Source organism: Vigna umbellata, chromosome 3 (assembly GCF_029865625.1).
Source record: "Vigna umbellata cultivar VRB3 chromosome 3, Vumbellata_1.0, whole genome shotgun sequence".
NCBI classification, from domain to species: Eukaryota; Viridiplantae; Streptophyta; class Magnoliopsida; order Fabales; family Fabaceae; genus Vigna; species Vigna umbellata.
Genome location: NC_142167.1, coordinates 32,979,551 through 32,997,611, shown reverse-complemented (window position 1 = coordinate 32,997,611; position 18,061 = coordinate 32,979,551). Strand labels below are relative to the sequence as shown.

The following is an 18,061-nucleotide window of genomic DNA, read 5'->3' as shown; positions in this document are numbered from 1 at the left end:
GTAGTAAATATAAATAATGCCGAATAGTACAACAATTGAAATAAATAATGAGAAAAGAACAAATTTAATAATATTATAAGAGTAAAAAGATAATCAAACAAACAAAGTTAAAATCCTATATAAAATTAAAAAAAAAGAATATTGTATACAAAATTAACAAATTATTTTAAACAAGTTTTACCAAAACTATTAATATACACAACAGTCTTATCAACTCATTATAAAATCTTGAAATTAGCTCAAAACAATTTTCAAATATACTCTCTCAATAATGATAAAAGAAAGAGTGTATAGACACTCATTATTAATAATGACACGATAAATAGTCACATTTAAGTAATGACATTATTAATCTATGGTCATATAATAAAATTTAATGAAAAATTAAAGTGTAAATTTTTTATGAAAATAAAATATTTGTCACAAAAAATTACAAAAATACATTGGATACATTTTCAAATCACATGAATACGTTAAAAAAAAAAATACAAGGACAGTATTCATATGTCAAATATCTATCAAGTAAACTATATAATTTTAAAGTGTTGATATACACTTTTCATATCTTATATACGTCATACATATATTCTATTTCCCATTTCTATCTATTAGATTAAAGTCGGAAGAATGTAAAATTAGTTTTATTTGAAAAATAATTAAAAGGCAATTACATATTTGTCTTTTTTCTTTTATTTATAAAAATTTCACTGTTTTCTTTTAAGAATTTTGTCCTTAAATCCTTAACCATGGTTAACCTAACCAAACCACTATCAGTGCCCATACCATCTTTTAACTCCTCTTCCCACTCCTCACTCTCACTTCCACACTCCCACTCTCTCTCCTCTCTCAATCATGGCTGCTCACTCTCGCCTCCCCCTGCTCGTCCTCCTCTCACTCCTCACCGTCGTCTCCGCCCACAACATCACCGACATTCTCGCCGCCGACCCGCAGTACAGCGACTTCAACAACTTCCTCACCCAAACCAGACTAGCAGACGAAATCAACACGCGCCAGACCATCACCGTGCTCGTTCTCAACAACGCCGCATTCTCCGCCGTCGCCGACAAGCACCCCCTCTCCGTCGTCAAAAACCTCCTCAGCCTCCACATCCTCCTCGACTACTTCGACAACACCAAACTCCACCAAATCACCAACGGCACGACGCTCTCAACCACGCTCTACCAAACCACTGGCACTGCCAACGGCAACGTCGGATCGGTCAACATCACCGATCTTAAAGGTGGCAAAGTCGGCTTCGGCTCCGCGACCTCAGGATCCAAGCTTGACTCGACCTACACCAAATCGGTCAAACAAATCCCCTACAACATCTCCGTCATCGAAATCAGCGCGCCTATAATCGCGCCGGGGATACTGGCGGCACCTCCTCCGTCAGCTGACCTAAACATTACGGCTCTTATCGAGAAAGCTGGATGCAAAACATTCGCCTCACTCATCTCCACTAACGGACTGGTTAAAACATTTCAGTCAACGGCGGACAAAGGTTTGACTATTTTCGCACCTAATGATGAAGCTTTCAAGGCGCGTGGCGTACCTGATTTGAGCAAGCTCACCAATGCCGAAGTCGTCTCGCTCTTACAGTACCACGCTACCGCCAAGTACCTTCCGGTTGGATCTCTCAAAACCACCAAAGACGCCATCAACACGTTAGCCTCCAACGGCGCCGGGAAATACGACTTCACCGTTTCCTCCGCCGGCGACTCTCTAACGATCCATACCGGCGTCGACTCCTCCAGAATCGCCGACACTGTTCTAGATTCCACTCCGCTCTCTATTTACTCCGTCGACAACGTTCTCCTTCCTCCGGAGCTTTTCGCTACGTCGCCGTCGCCCGCTCCGGCCCCGGAACCAGCTAGCTCGCCTTCTCCATCTTCGGCACCAACTCCTGCGGAAGCGCCTTCGCCACTTCCAGCGTCTCCCCCGGCTCCTGCGGGAGACACTCCAGCTGGCTCGCCGGCGGACGCGCCGTCAACTGCGGCTGAGCGGAGCACCTCCGCCGGCAAGAGTAGCGGTGTTCACGTGAAAGCTTCTGCGGTTCTCACTGTTACAGTGACTGCTTTGTCGGCTTTGTTGATTTCCACTACTTTTATGTAATTTTAATAGTTTTTGTTCTGTAAGTGTTTGAGTTTTTGCCTTTTTTTTCCCGATTATGATTGGACGGGGGAGTTTGGTTTATTTATTTTTTATCTTATAAATTAAATCAGGCATGTGGTGATGTACGACGTGGTAGTGCGGTATTTTATTTTAGGTTTTTTTATTTAATTTAATTTTTGAGTTATTTATGAAGATTGTGGTGGTTGTATCTGGTGTGCCACTTTCTACTTAGTGCTATGTGAAATGGGTTATCCTCTGGCGTAGATTAGTGGTGCATACGAGGGAGGCCACGTGGATGGTGAGTGGGTCCTACGTGTTTCTTTTCTCATTTTAATATGAAATAAAAAATAGAACTCAGATCTAGTTCTGAGGACTGTGCGGCGAATTGTTTTTCAATTCCCAACAGCATTTTTTTACTGCTAAGTTAAATTGTTTAAGGATTTAGGTGACGCGCTGAGCGTCTGCATATATTTAACGCGCTCATTCAACTCGTTGATTCTGTTATTGCCATTCTAGCATAAGAATGAGTTAACAAAAACATGGGTCTTTTTTAATTTAATGAAGAGCAATGCGATTAATTGGGAGGGTTAGTTAACTAATTAATTAGCCTTAGATAGATGGTTAAGTTAAAAATATGTGGTATGTCAGTCCATAATCAGAGTGATTTACAATAATAGTTTTGACATCTGCTATTGGCATATGATATGATAATGGATATATGCTTTTTTCTGTCTTTGGCTTTTAGGAAGGAATGTACTTTGACTGCACTTTGACCATCATCTATAGACATTGGAGAGTTTCATTCTGACCTTTGGCTATTTGTAGGAAATTTCTATGCACAACAAATATTTAAATTATTCACTTTCCGCTATTTCAAAAGTATATTTTAAATAGATCTTTTACTTTAGGAAAATAACCTATAAACACTCGAAACATGCATCGATATATATATTGGCGGCATCATTCACCGTATTAATAATAACTCTAGTAAATATATTTTTCCAAAGAGTACTATTTTATAATTGTATTGGTTTAGGGTTATACTTAATCAAATAACAAACAATTTAGAATGATTGGCTACGAATGTTTTGGTTTAAAGTATATTTTGTTTTAAAGTTGGTGTTACTTTAAATTAGAAAATTCTTCGAGTGTTCATAACTTTGAACTATCTTCCTATTTATAATAAATAGGATTGCAAGTTCAATAAAAGCTTCGATTTTGTATGAATCTATTAAGATGGGAAAAGATATAAAATCTTGAAAATATAATTTAAGCTATTTTTTTTAAGTTATAATTGTCTAATCTTTTTATTGTAACTTCTCCGAGATTATAGGAAAATTGTTTTAATTTATTTGTTATCATTAATTAGTTTAAAAGCAACTTTATCTATTACCATTGGAGTGGTCAAATTCGGTATCGGAGGGTTCTCTAATGTTATTTATGACAAGGGTGTTACTTCCTCCACCCCCACACGTCTCTTCCTCCACCTCCCCAATTTTCTAAAATGCCAATTATATCCTTCTAAAATGACAATTATATCCTCAAAAGTTAAAATTTTTTATTTTTATTATTTTAATATTTTAATTTATTTAAAACTTCTGATTTACTTCCCTCTGCACCTCTTCCTCTCTTCCATTTTCGTTTACCTTTCTCTCTTCCGTTAAGCTTCTTCTCCACCTATAACAAATTCATATTTTAACAAATTCATATTTTAACAAAATTATTACGTTTAAAAACTAACCATATATAACATTTAAAATTATAAATTTAAATATAAATTACTGTAAATAAAATAAACAAATAAAATAAAAACGAAACGTAAAAGGAACACTGCCTCTGGACGGATGACATCCTTCAACGGATGTCAACATCCGTTGAAGGCAAAACGGATGTCGACATCCGTTTTGCCTTAAACGGATGTCGACATCCGTTTTGCCTTAAACGGATGTTGACATCCGTTGAAGGATGTCATCCGTCCATAGGCAGTGTTCCTTTTACGTTTCGTTTTTATTTTACTACGTTTTGCGGCTCATGCAAGGATTATAGGCTTGGATATTAAAAGGATTATTGGAAGTATGGAAAGGATTTAGGGTTTAGGATTATTGGAAGGATTATGACTACGTACCTGGAGAGGAACCACGACAAGGACACTACACCATAAACGCACTGCACCACGTACTGCACCGAGAACAAGAAGAAGATTGTTTGATAATTCTTTTCACGATCACCAAGCTTTGTAGAAAAATATTTTACTCATACAAGAAACTACGTAGGTTATCAGTGAAATATGTTATAAATGAATAAAATTAAAAAACAACAATTTTAAAAATAAAATTTTACTGAGGGGCAAAATAGTAAAGAAAAGGTGAAGGAAGGGGCAAAATAGTAAAGGGGAGGTGGAGGAAGAGATGTGTGGGGGTGGAGGGAGCAACACCCTTATGACAATACACGGCCTCTAAGGTTTGAGTCATGCAAGGCCGTCAAGACAAATACTAACCAAACTCGATGTTTAAACTTAAATTTATGTTTTTTGTTTTTGTAGGTCCTATTGTAGGGTCTTTATCTTAATTTAAGACGAATGATAACAAACTAACTTTTTGTGGTAACTTGGGATAATCTAGCTATTTCATCACTACAGATACACGAACTGTCATAGCTCAATATTCATATTAATCCAGATAGTCCAGTTTAAGTTTTATAATGTATAAATTGTTTATATTATTAACTTACTATTTTATTTGTGATTTGTTTGTATGTTCTTGTAATTTGGTCTTGACTGTAATCATTTGGTGAATATCAGCACAGAACGATGAAGTTTCTGTACAACAGACTCTAGATGAAGAGACGTTTAATAGTTTTGTTTAATTATCTTATAAATAAAGTTTTAATTTATAATTATATTAGATAATGATAATTAATTTTATTTTTCTTGTTGTCCATAGTTATTCTTTCAATAAATATACAATTACTATTATATAGTTTAATAATATATTTTGAAAAGTTACAATAACATTAATTCAATAATAACATTAGTGCTCCGTATCATTTTAAAATTCAGTTCAATCTGATCTTAGTGATCCAAAATAACATAAACACTATCCTATCATATATCATATATATATATATATATATATATATATATATATATATATATATATATATATATATATATATATATATATATATATATATATATATATATATATATATATATATAAAATTTCGGTTTTGAGTATTTATTTTTTGAGTTTCATCTGGGAGGCTATCGCTTACAACAATGGCTACTCATCTTGCTACAGCAAAGGCCACCGGGACGACGTCGTCTCAGGATAAACGACACCGTTCCATCTTCGATGTTCCGTCGAATTTCTTCGACTCTTCTCGCCTTCTTCCTTCTCCACACTCTTCCGTTTCCAATCACCACACCGTAGACCAAACCCAAACCCTTGAACCCTCCTCAAACGACGTCGTTATTTTTGATGATTCTCAAAACGCTGCAGTTTCCGCGCCTAGGTTGACCTGCAATACCTGCAGAACTCAATTTGATTCCCTCCAAGATCAGCGTTGCCATTTCAAATCCGACATTCATCGGTTCAACGTAAGACTCGACCAATCCAGAATAGTCCCTTTTCAGTGATTTTTTTTTTTAAATTTAGAATTTCGATTGTTTCATTGAGAAAATGGATTTAATTCTAGTCCGAGATGTTGTAGACTAATTACCTTGTGTGTGATGAATTTGTTGAGGGCTATACTAAAAATTGTTATTGATTGATTTCTAGTTAGTTGAGAATATAAAAACCGTTTTTTTAGTGATAATGTGTGAAAATTACACACTTTAAAAAAATTGAAACCACAATTTTCGTTTTTTATCATTATTTAAAAACAAATTCAGAGTGGTCCCGTTTTCGGTGATATTATGTCAAGTTTAGAATGACCAATTTGCTTTGAAGAGCTACAGTTTATTTTTGGGAAGCTTGGTATGCTCTTGTGTAAGTTAAAAATGTTAACAGATTGGCCATGTGCGTTATGGTTTGGGGATGTGAGTGTGGATTCTAGTGGTTCTTGTTAATGATAACGGGGATGTACTGATTATAGGTGAAGCTGACAATTGCGGGAAAGAATATTGTGAAGGAAGAAGATTTTGAGGTGCTGACATCTGAATTTGTCAAAGACTATGATATGTCAAGTATATCGGGATCAGAAAGTGATGATTCACAAAGTGAAATTGTACTGCATGACAAATCGAGTGAAAATTTTAAACAGAAACTCTTCTTCCTTCTTCAGACAGGACAGAGAGTTTCTGTCTGGAAGTGCTTGATCATGAATGTGACTGAAAATGTATTGTATGATGATGAAAAGGCGGAGAATGACGTTGTTCAGAAGTTGAAATCGCTGACTGCTGAGCCCAGAAACAATACCCAGTTGAGGATTGTTCTGCTTGCATCTGGTGGGCACTTTGCAGGTTGTGTCTTTGATGGTGATGTTGTTGTGGCTCACAAGACATTTCATAGGTTAGAATATGATTCTTGCTACCTAACAACAGAAATTTGTTATACTATTTCTTAGTATTATTCAATAAAAGGTGAATATGATTGAAATTTCATTTAGGCAGACTGTGTGGAGGGAGAATAGTAATATATGAATAATGCATACACCACTAAACCGTGTACAAAGACTGATATTACAATATCAATGAAGTACTTAGCTTTGTCAATTATTCTCCTGTTGGGGGTCTTGTCTGTTGGAAGTATTGTGGCTGGGCTTGCGATCAATTTTGCTCCTGCTCACCCACAATTGATTTTTTTTTTTACCTGGGTGAGTCAAGCACGAGCATTAACTAGCAGACCTCGATACTTCTTTCCTGACATGAAATGTTGCGAGCCTATTCTATAAAACTTGTGTTGACTTGTATGTGCAACATCCCTTGTATTAGAATATATAGTATAGATTAGCTACTGTTGACACTGCAGCTGAGCCCTTCTAGCTTACCCTAGACACCATTACATTCGTATAGGCAGACCCCGACACTCTTCTGGTGCTATTCTTTTTCATTGTAAGTCATTCGTTTATAAGTGGGAGTATTACACGTATTTAAAGACCAATCAATTATGGATTTGTGCGGATGACTTTTTAATTTGCTTCTAGAATAAGAATTAGTTTAAAATTCATGATGCATCACATTCAGTTATTATACTCTTAGCTATCTATTATTACGTTGAATGGATAAACAAGTGACTAGGTGCAATATGTTCTATCTGATAGGAAATGTATGTTCTTCCTGTGTGGTCTGTTTAACTTAGTTTTGGTAGGAACGTATGAAATGTTATACTATTTGATTCACATTTTCAGTTTTTCTTTTTTTTTTTTTTTTTTAATTTCCTTTCGCTTGTTTTATTTCCTGAGGCAGTAAAGCATGCAATGTACTTCTCAATTATTGACCATATACCATTCAGTATTTTCTTATCCATTTTTATGATTGCTAGTTCTATTTCCTAAAAGTTGTACTTTAATTTTTTTAATTTTGTTTTTATTCATAAGCTGTTATCATTCTTATACAGATATGTTGTGCGGGCCAAGGCGGGAAAAAAACAGTCATCTAAAGATGCTTCTGGCAGGTCTATACATTCTGCCGGGGCCTCACTTCGTCGTTATAATGAACTTGCATTAAAGAAGGTGTTCAAATAATAGCGATATTGTTTTTCTTGCTAATTTTTTATTTGCATGCTAGTCAATTGTTATGCATTCTTGTGTTCTGAAATCAACTTGCAGAGCATCCTATATATAGTTTTGGAATTGGAGTTAGTCATATGCAGGCTAATAAATGATGCTATTTATCTTAATCCATTTCAAAGTGTGAGTGAGAAGTGGGAATTTTAAAATTTTAATTACTTGAAAGTGTTTGAGAATGTTATTTATTTCTTAATAAGTAAACCGAACATGTGAAGCATACTCTTCAATTTCAGATCCTTCGAAACCTAAAAGTTTTCTCTTTACCAAATGCCCCCTATTTATATTAAAATATATCCTACTAAAGCACAGGTTGCTTTCTCTCAATTATGTATAACTATGGTAACGGCTGCTGATCTTGGTTTGTAAAACATCTTAGAACCTCTGATATCATCTGTGTTTACTCAGGGTCTATTTGTTTTGAGAAAACATATAATGCCTTAAAAAATAATCACAAAATTATATAACCTTGTTTCCACTTTTCTACAGAAAACAGTGAAAGCAACAAAATATTGTTTTTATAATTTTCTGTATGAATCTTTGGAAGTAGAAAATGAAACAAAATTGAGTATACATCTTTTTTTAATTATTTGGGAAAGTAGGAAAGAATAGCTAACATTTAAATCAAATGTATCCTTATAATTGGTCATGGATTTTACAAATTGACTGTTGCAATGATTCCTCTTCCAATTTTAGTTACAGTTATTCATTGTCAAACTTGCCTGGGGATACAGAAAACCTTTCATACTTATTGCTTTCTTTGTTTGTATGCACCTCCGATTTTTAAATATGGACTGATTATTGGCATGTCACTATTTTAGGAAGTGCATGAACTGTTTACAGCTTGGAAACCCTATTTTGATGTCTCCAATTGCGTATTTATTCATGCTCCTTCAAGTAGTCGTCAACTGCTTTATGATGGAGAAAGACCATATTTTGGTAATCAGCACTGTACTGTTAGAAACATTGCTTTGAGTGTTCGGAGGCCCACGTTCAGGGAGGTAAAGCGTGTATATAGTCATTTGACTCAGGTAACCTACGAAGGTGATGAGAAGGAAGTTTTACAGAGCAAACAAGAGGATTTGGTATCAGTTCCCATTTCTAAAATAAATGGCAGTCCAATCTCCAACCAAGGGAATGGGGCTGTGTTGCATGACAAAGATAAAGCTGAAGCTTGTTCAAGTAAGAAAAATGATGAACTTTCCATTTCGAGTAATGGAGAAAGTGAGAATGAGCTATCTGGTAAATCAACTCCTTTACATCAGGCAGCCCAATCTGGTGACTCTGTAAAGGTTTTGGAACTCCTGGAACAGGGCTTGGATCCTTGCTCCACAGATGAAAGGGGACGGACCCCATATATGTTGGCACATGACAAAGAAGTGAGGAATAATTTCAGAAGGTTTATGGCATCAAATCTTGACAAATGGGATTGGCATGCTGCCAAAGTACCCAGTGCATTGACCAAAGAAATGGAAGAGTCACAAGCTGCTAAGCAGGTGATCTGCGACATGTCAAAATAAGTTTTGAATACTGATTTAAAGTCAAAATTGCACTTTTGTATAATTCACTTTGTTTTCTCTATGATTAAAGTAACGATTACCTCTTGCTATGGTAGTACAGGCAGAAAAGGATGCTAAGAGAAAAGCAAGAGCAAAGGAATTAAAGAAATTGCGTAAAGCAAAAGAAAAGAAGGCTCAGGTTCGTTTCTTCTTATCTTATATGATTACCTTATTTTTTGAGACCTGTTTCTGAAAGCATTTCACCTTGGTTTATTAAATGTTGTTTAACCGATAGTTTCATTACACATACAGACTTAAATAATTGTAGTTTCATTTTACTAATGTTTACCCTAAAACTTTTAGAGATATCTTTGGTAGTGTTGACATAGTTGTTTAGAGTGAAAATGGTATTTTATCCTTTGATCAACATTCCCCTATTTTTCCTTTCCACCATTGACTACCAAACGCAATGCAATTTAGCTTGTGATGATTGAGTCTTTGGCAAGTATGCATAAACAAATGAACTTTCTGGGAATTATGAAAAAGAAAGGGAAACTTGTACATACTTCACCAATTTGTGAGTTCTATTATTGTGCTTTAATCTGTTTTTTGTGGTTTCAGTCCTAGGGCAATACCTCAAGCAGTTTATACATTTTTCTGAAGAATTTTTATTCAGAAGCTGCTTTGATTTTCCATATTTCTCATTTACAAACGCATATACACACACTCTTTTACTTATTGTTCATCATTCTTGTGGTAAAAAAGAATTATTCTGAGGAATCATGAACGTGGTGTTCAGGTTGAAGCCACCTTGCCAAAGAATGATTCCAAAACTGTGGAGAAGCAAGTAACAGCTTCATCATCGATAAAGGGACAATCTCAACTAAAAAGTAGCGTGCAATTATCCAAAGAGGTTAGATTCTTAATTTTGATGATGCGTGCTAGCCGAAAATCTTTAAAGGCCACGCCATTTTGTAATTTTAATGATGTGTTGAAATTATGCTACGCGTTTATGAGATTATGTTACCCTTCCATCTGAATAGTTTCCACTTTTAACTGCTAATTGTAAATGGGTTGCTTAATATTTTTATTTTTTGAAAACAGGACCAAATAAGAATGGCACAGGCTGCCGAAAGAGAAAAGCGAGCAGCTGCTGCTGAGAAGAGAATAGCTGCCCTCAATATTCAAGCTAACAGTACAACCGCTGCACCAAGCATGTCAGGGCCTAAAAGTGGATTAGCCGGTGACATTTACTGTTCCTGTTGTAATTCATCACTTGCTGGCAAAGTTCCCTTCCACCGGTATAATTACAAATACTGCAGCACATCATGCATGCATGTACACAAGGACATCCTAGACGATCAATGACAATGTGTTTAGATATTTAAAATTTTCTTTTTGCAAGTCAAGATTGCTCCAAATATCCATTTTCTTGACTCGGTTGCAAGTTATCTTTGATGGAAAAGGCAAAAAGAAGTGAAGAGTGGTGGGGAGCAGCCGTGGTGGAAGGATTCAATGGTAAATAACATGAGCTGATTATTTCAAAGGAATACAAAATTGTTTTCTAAGCAACATTGATACAGCTAGAGTCATAACAGCCATCTTAGAGCGTTCCCAATCTGTGTTGTGTCAAGCATGAACACAGCAAATGACCAAGTGACAATTTGGCACTGGTCCTGTATTATGCATTTTCTTTTTCCGTATGTGGTTTTTTGTTCGAAGTATAGTCTCTTGACTTTATTTTATCAGGCATGAATTGCCTGTTTCTAAATTAACCAGATCTGAAAGGTAGATTAGTTTAGGACTAGAGCTGTATAACATACTCTCTCCATTGGTGGATAGTAAAAAAGATTATTTGGTATAGTATTATTCCTAAGTTAACAACTATTATTTGTTACTTGAAACTGTTTAAATTTCCACGGTTATTGCTGCTTAGACACTTGGGTGCACTCTCTCACTTTACATGGTTTTCATATTCTGATTATAGTTAGTCTCATCTCCTTTTACACTGTTGTTTTGATACTGCCTCCTCACAATTGTGAAGTGATGTGAATGGTGTTGTTTTGCCCCCAAGCTTTTAATCTTTTAAACTTGAATTTTCAAATTTACTTCTTGAATCAACTGACTCGTCTTCTTTTGGCGAGGCAAAAAATTTATAATCATGATTGACGAACGGTACATTAGTGGATTGATCCATTCATTATTTTATAATAATATAATCAAAATGTTTATTTATTTATCAGATATTATTATAACTATAGTTGAAAATTAAATGTCTAAATAAATAAATTAAACACCCAAATTATTCAATATTATTAAATATTAGTTTAATATTTAAAAAGATTAAATTGTCAATTTATACAATTAGAAGTAATAAATAATTATAAACAAAAAAAAAAAAATAAAAAAAGTAAAATAAAATAAAATATTATTGTTGGTAAATTATAAGTCAATTCAATTTAAAACTATTTAATCTGCAGATTAAGTGAGTTGGATCTAATTTGACCCATACTTCAAAACATTAAAATTTTCTCAATTTAGCTCAAACTTATAATGAACTAGATGAATTAACCCATGGATTGAAACTCATTTTCACACTTTTAATAATTTATAAACGTCACTTTTCTAAATTATGAATATTTTATTTCAACTAGATTTTAATGTTAACTTCAAAGGCTCCTATCATCTCTTAAGATTTGTTCAACATAAAATAAATAAATAAAAATCATAAAGAAAAATCATAGTTTATCTAACTCATCAAATGTCCAAGTTCAAATTTTAGAAATTTGGTCTAATTCTAAATTTACAAACAACATTTTTTTTAATTTATGGATACTTCATTTCAACAAGATTGTAATGTTAACTTAAAAGACTCGTATAATCTCCTAAATTTGTTCTACATAAAATAAAAAAATAAATCATTAGTTTATCTAACTTATCACATGTTCAAGTTCAAATCTTAGAAATTTGGTCTAATTCCAAATCTCACAAAACATAAATAATGAAAACTTCAAATTCAAATTGGATTCTCTAGAACATCTGTGTGTTTTGACAATATCTTCTCGCCATTCAATGATTGTTGCAAGTTGTAAGAAATAATGTCAGTTCATAAAATTTGTCACCAGTTAACATGATTGTATAATTCTTTTATGGACAGTTCTATAAGATGGCGATGCTCAATTGAAGACAAGAATAATAAACTTAACATCATATGATACCTTTACATTTTTTTTTTCTTGATTTGAGGAGATCTGTGTTCACTTTAAATATTGTCATGCTTATAATTTCATGATAAATGAACATCCTTGTAACTATAGATAACTAAGTTAAAACTTCAGGTGCCACAACTTCTCCCTTCCAAGTGCACCCTTTGACAACAAAAGGTTGTGTGTGTGGCATATTAGGGTACTGCTTTGTAGGGAGGTTCAACACACACACATACACATAAATCTTCATACTGGTAAGATATTGTCCGCTTTGGGTCAAGCTCTCACGGATTTGTTTTTGGTATACCAATGGAGGTATCTTATGTGTATATAAACTCATGTTCATCTCTTATTTTATCCGATGTGAGACTTTGTTTGTACCCAACATCCTCCCCTCAAACAAAGGACTATGGTTCTCCACCTCTACCTCCCCTACAACAGAAGTCTTTTCTTATCCTCGAGTACACCATGGTCATCACTTCTCTTTCACAATCCATGGTCAAACACTGAGCCCGGTCACCAGACCTGAACCATGGGCTCTGATACCATTTGTAGGGAGGTTTAACACACACATACACATATATCTCCAAAAGGCCTCTTACCCATGGAGGCATCTTATGTGTATATAAACCCATGTCCATCTCTTATTTTATCCGATGTGGGACTTTATTTGTACCCAACATCCCCTCCAATGGTTACCCGTGGGTTACACAAACACCAATCACATATGAGCCAACTATATAAGGGATCGACACCACTCTTTACCCAAAACCTTAAGGCAATAGGTTAATGGGTCTTTCATCTTTATATACTGCTCTACTTTCTCAATTCTATCCAATGTGGGACTTGGACTCACACTTGGATACCCAACATCTCCCCCTCAAGGGTGAGTCCCTTCCACATAGGTACACTCCCCCTCCAACGGAAGCATTCCCAACCAACCACAACCACGAGTAGCCCTTTCCAACTATCATATCTTAACGAAACTCGCTTACCTGAATACCCTTTGCCAAGAATACTTTTGGTATAGGAATCGTTATACTCGTCTGAGCCGGTCACCAAGACAAACCATCGGCTCTGATACCACTGTTGGGTCTATCGAGGAGGAGGTTACCCGTGGGTTATACAAACATCAATCATATCTGAGCCAGCTATATAAGGGATCGACACCACTTTTTACCTAAAACCTTAAGGCAATGGGTTAATGGGTCTTTCATATTTATATACTGCTCTACTTTCTCAATTCTATCCAATGTGGGTTGGACTCACACTTGGATACCCAACATGCTTGGCCTTCAGGGCATGTCTGTTTTCACCCTCGTATGCTTCTCACTTAAGCATTACCATGACAACATTTCGTTCCTTTTCTAGGGCTTCTTTGGTTTTACTACTTTTTCTTGATTCGTGGTGGCACGTCAAGTGCGTCTTTTATGTTTTACTTGTGGTGGTTGAGTTGCATGAAATAGTAATGGTCACGGTGTTCTTGCATGAGAAAAATTGTTTGAAGAAATTAACGTTGTTATGGAGACCAAAGATCACGAAACACGAACTCTCTACAACAACAGGGTTTGCAACTTACATGGATTTGGTGTAATTGTGGACATGGAAGAATAAATGTGTTTGTTCGTATAAATATTATTGGGTAAAATGTGTTTCTTTACTTAAATTATTTTCTAAAATTGTATTTAGTTGTTGCTTTAAAGAATGTACTATTTTGTCTCTACAATTTAAAGAATGTACAATGTCTGTGATATTTTTCTCTCTTTTCACTTCAAGTCTCTTTCCTCACTATAACCTCGACATGAACTCCACCTTCCCTGGGCACCAAAATCTCATTATGATTATGTGTAGCTCTCCGGAATACCCTCCTTTTCCCCTTAGGAATCGTTGTGACACGACGAAGTTCTCATTGCTTTCAACAAAACTCTAGTTGCACACATTTTCCTAACTGTAAAATCCTTCCACGACATTTTCTCCCTCCCATTCACACTGCCTCACGGGATCCCTCGTCCTAGCCCCCACCCTTTTTGTCCACGAGCATGCGGTTAACTAACCTTTGTTGTGAAAAAACTTGATCACCATTGTTTTATTCATGTAATCAAGCATATAATTTATAGACCCACATTTTTCTAACGATTGTACTCAAAATAAAAAAGAAGAAGCTATAAACGACTAACAAATTTATTACCAAACTTCATTGGTAATACATTAACTACCCATAACATAACAGTTATAAAGGTCGATCGGTCATATGTCAAGTTAATTAATCAATGTTAAACCTATATGCCAAGTTAATTAACCAATGTTAAACCTACTTAAAAGTAAAGTGTGATTACTCACAATTGAATCGTAATTAGGCTATTACTAATAAAAAAGTTCATTCCATAATCTATAAATATAGGTTTGAGATAAGAAGATAGATGATTTTGCATTTACTGCGTCATTAATACATGAGCTGTCAAATATTTACTGACTTTGGTATCAAGGCATCTATTGTAGGTAACTTCCAAGTGGCATAGACAAACGATTGTGTGAAAATTTAAACTGAAAGATAACATTCAAACCTTTCCTTGACATATCAAACACTAGTCCATTGAACTTGAACCCACAATTGAAACACTTCTTTTATTCTTCATCGCGATTCTTTTATTCTTCACCTTGGCTTCTTATATACAGGAGTTCCTCTCACACCATGCTTGCTCGTTTCATGATTGACCGAGTTCTTCACCATCTCGGTGACCAACTTGTTCTTTGCTTTGACTGACTTCTTCTCAACCTTGGCCGACTTGTCCCTGATCGAGTTCTTTTTTTGTCTTTGTGGCCAACTTGTTGTTAATTGAGTACATGTTAATAGGTCGAGCCCTTTTTGAGGGATTGGACGATTCTCACACCTACTTCACACCAAACTCATCATCCATTCCAAGTTGCCACTTCTCATCTTATAATTCGAGTGTATCTCTAAGATCCTTCTCGACATGCAATTGTTCTTGCAATCTTGAAACATCTTATTCCAGTTCAAAGTGTCATTTATGCAAAGTCTGCTTTCTTCTATCTAAGCTTGCCTATAAAATTACATTGTCTCTCACCTCTTTTTCAATTCTCTCTTGTAAATCACCTTTTGCAAGCTTTAACCTTTGAATAACAAGTTTGTCTCCACACATGTCCTAGTTATCCAAGTTGTATAAATGAACCACTGAGCTTTCTAGATGTCTCACTAAGATATCTGAGCTCTCCGCTTGCTCTACCAACTTATTCGAGCTATCTAAATGCTCAATTGAGCTACTTAGGCTCTCCACCGAGCTTTTGTTCACTTGCTCAATCGAACGACTTGAGCTTTTCATATGCTTCACCACATTGTCTGGGCTATATCTACATATCTTACGACCTCCCTAACCTACTCGATTGTCTTGCCGAATTCTCCATGCTACTTCGCCTTCTTGCCGAGTTCTTCACTTGCTTGTGCATGACTCCCAAGCTTTTTCCTATCATAATAACATTATTTCCTTTTCAGAATCTTCTGTGACAAGTTTGGTCGTTTCTTCCTTTTTGTCCTCAAATCCACAATATTTAGCAAAGTGTTTGATCTTACCACAACTAAAGCATATGTCCTAATAACACTCCTTTGCATAACGATCATACTTGCCACACTTATAACACTTAACATTTAAGTTGCTCTACTAACCTTATCTACATGGAGCTTGTCCTCTTTCGTGTAAATTTTGTTGGTTGGATTGTTCTTTGTCTTTTTTCTATTCACAACATTTACCACCACCACCACCATTTCTTTTACCTTTATGGTATAATCCTTTGGCATAAGTGTTTTGATTCTCTCCCTTCATTTGGAGCAGTTGATCAAGTGACTCCTACTTCTTTTTTCTTTCGTTGTTCGTGTGCTTAAGAGACTTGACAAACTCTTCAACCGTGAGCGTTGATAGGTCCTTGGAATCCTTAATCACACACACCACATTCTCGAAATTGTTTGTCAACGACCTCAAGATATTCTCCGCAACTCGGTTAGCAGGAAACATCTTTCGGTTTTTGCCAAGTTAGATCATCACAGTTTCAACCTGAGTTATCTACTTGGACACTCCTGTTGTCTCCTTCGTTTTCATGTTTTCCAACTCGCACATGAGTGTTTGAAGTCAGATTTATTTCACTTAGTCATCCACCTTATACGCTTTCTTTAATATATCCCTTGGTTCTTTTTGAAGATTTGACAATTGCAATCTTCTCAAAACTGGACTCAGGACTCATCAACAACTTGATACAATATGTATAGGGTTGTCTTGTCCTTCACGTATGCTAGTTTCAATGCATTCAACTGATCAAATAAACCAATTATTGGTGTTTGCTGCTCTTCGTGACCATTTTCCACCACCTCCCAATTGTCTTGGGAACTAATAAGGGCATTCATTTGGAGACTCCAATCATCATAGTTAATCGCCTTTGTCAACTTGGGTAGGGACACATTATTTGTAAGTCTACTCAAGCTCTCTCTAACTCTATTTTTATTTCCATGTGGACATTTAAACTAACTAGCTAGCTCTGATACCACTTTGTAAACAACAAACCTCTTTTATGAAAAAACCTCTTGTTGTGTTGTGTTATTTATGTATCAACAATACAATTTATAGACCTATATTATTCTGACTGTTGTACTTAAAACAAACCTAATACAACAAATACATTAATTATCTATAACAACTAATATATTAGCTACCCATAACAACTAATACATAAGTTTATTCTAAATCTAACACAACCTATGTAACCATAGTTAAGAGTGTCTCTGTAACTACCATCATTACCACCTTTTCGTCTGCTACTACCAGTGAAAGAAAGTTGCAATGAAGAGAAAAAAACATAGTTATAGTGAGAAGGAAGACAAGTACTCTCAAGAGAAAAAAACTCTGCTTGCTACCTATCGCAAACCTTTTATATTTCTAATAAAGTGTAGGAGCAACTTCTTTATAGCATGATAAAATACAGTTTTTTAGCAGTTTAGAATGAAAAACATAATTAATTCATTATTATTTATACATAGATAAACATGTATCTACCAAAATGTTGAATAAATGTTTATGCATGGTAAAAATTAAGGTGTATATATTCACATAACACAACAAAAACACTATTTGGGTGCTTTTTCTTTTTAAATTACCAAAATGAAAGGAAAAGAATTATAAAAGTCTGTAAGTTATACTAATGTAATATGATTTTAGAAAAATAATTCTTTGACACACCAAAATCTTTTATATTTATTTGATACTATTCTTTCTTACTTTTTACTCTCTTATTTCTTGAAAAAATATAAAAGTTTACACTTTTATAACTATTTTATCCTTATATCTGTGTCAAATGAATGTAAAAGTATGTCTTGATAGTATTACTCTACAACTTTATTGTGAAAAAATGATGTTAAGATAACATAACTTTAATTCAAAAAAAATTTAAAATTGAAGTTGTACTAAATTAGCATTTTAAACTCAAATCATGTCAACTTAATAATTTTTTACA

General features: G+C 34.8%; 2 protein-coding genes across 2 annotated transcripts; both read left to right on the top strand.

Annotated features, from left to right (window-relative positions):
- Window positions 1–797: 797 nt before the first annotated feature.
- On the top strand, window positions 798–2,240 carry LOC124841828 (fasciclin-like arabinogalactan protein 10). The gene has a single exon (XM_047318187.2). The coding sequence runs from the start codon at window positions 853–855 to the stop codon at window positions 2,110–2,112; it is 1,260 nt and encodes a 419-aa protein (XP_047174143.2). The 5' UTR covers window positions 798–852; the 3' UTR covers window positions 2,113–2,240.
- A 3,106-nt stretch (window positions 2,241–5,346) lies between these two features.
- Window positions 5,347–11,207, top strand: LOC124841827 (zinc finger protein-like protein). Its single transcript, XM_047318185.2, has 7 exons — window positions 5,347–5,710; window positions 6,208–6,623; window positions 7,671–7,785; window positions 8,661–9,335; window positions 9,460–9,537; window positions 10,138–10,251; window positions 10,443–11,207. The coding sequence occupies exons 1-7, from the start codon at window positions 5,390–5,392 to the stop codon at window positions 10,704–10,706; spliced, it is 1,983 nt and encodes a 660-aa protein (XP_047174141.1). The 5' UTR covers window positions 5,347–5,389; the 3' UTR covers window positions 10,707–11,207.
- The last annotated feature ends 6,854 nt before the right edge of the window (window positions 11,208–18,061 follow it).

Excerpts from the sequence above, each read along its gene's own strand:
- LOC124841828 (XM_047318187.2), top strand. The coding sequence starts at position 853 with ATGGCTGCTCACTCTCGCCTCCCCCTGCTCGTCCTCCTCTCACTCCTC.
- LOC124841827 (XM_047318185.2), top strand. The coding sequence starts at position 5,390 with ATGGCTACTCATCTTGCTACAGCAAAGGCCACCGGGACGACGTCGTCT. Across the intron at positions 5,711-6,207 it reads CCGACATTCATCGGTTCAAC|GTGAAGCTGACAATTGCGGG; the intron begins GTAAGACTCGAC and ends TACTGATTATAG. Across the intron at positions 6,624-7,670 it reads GCTCACAAGACATTTCATAG|ATATGTTGTGCGGGCCAAGG; the intron begins GTTAGAATATGA and ends ATTCTTATACAG.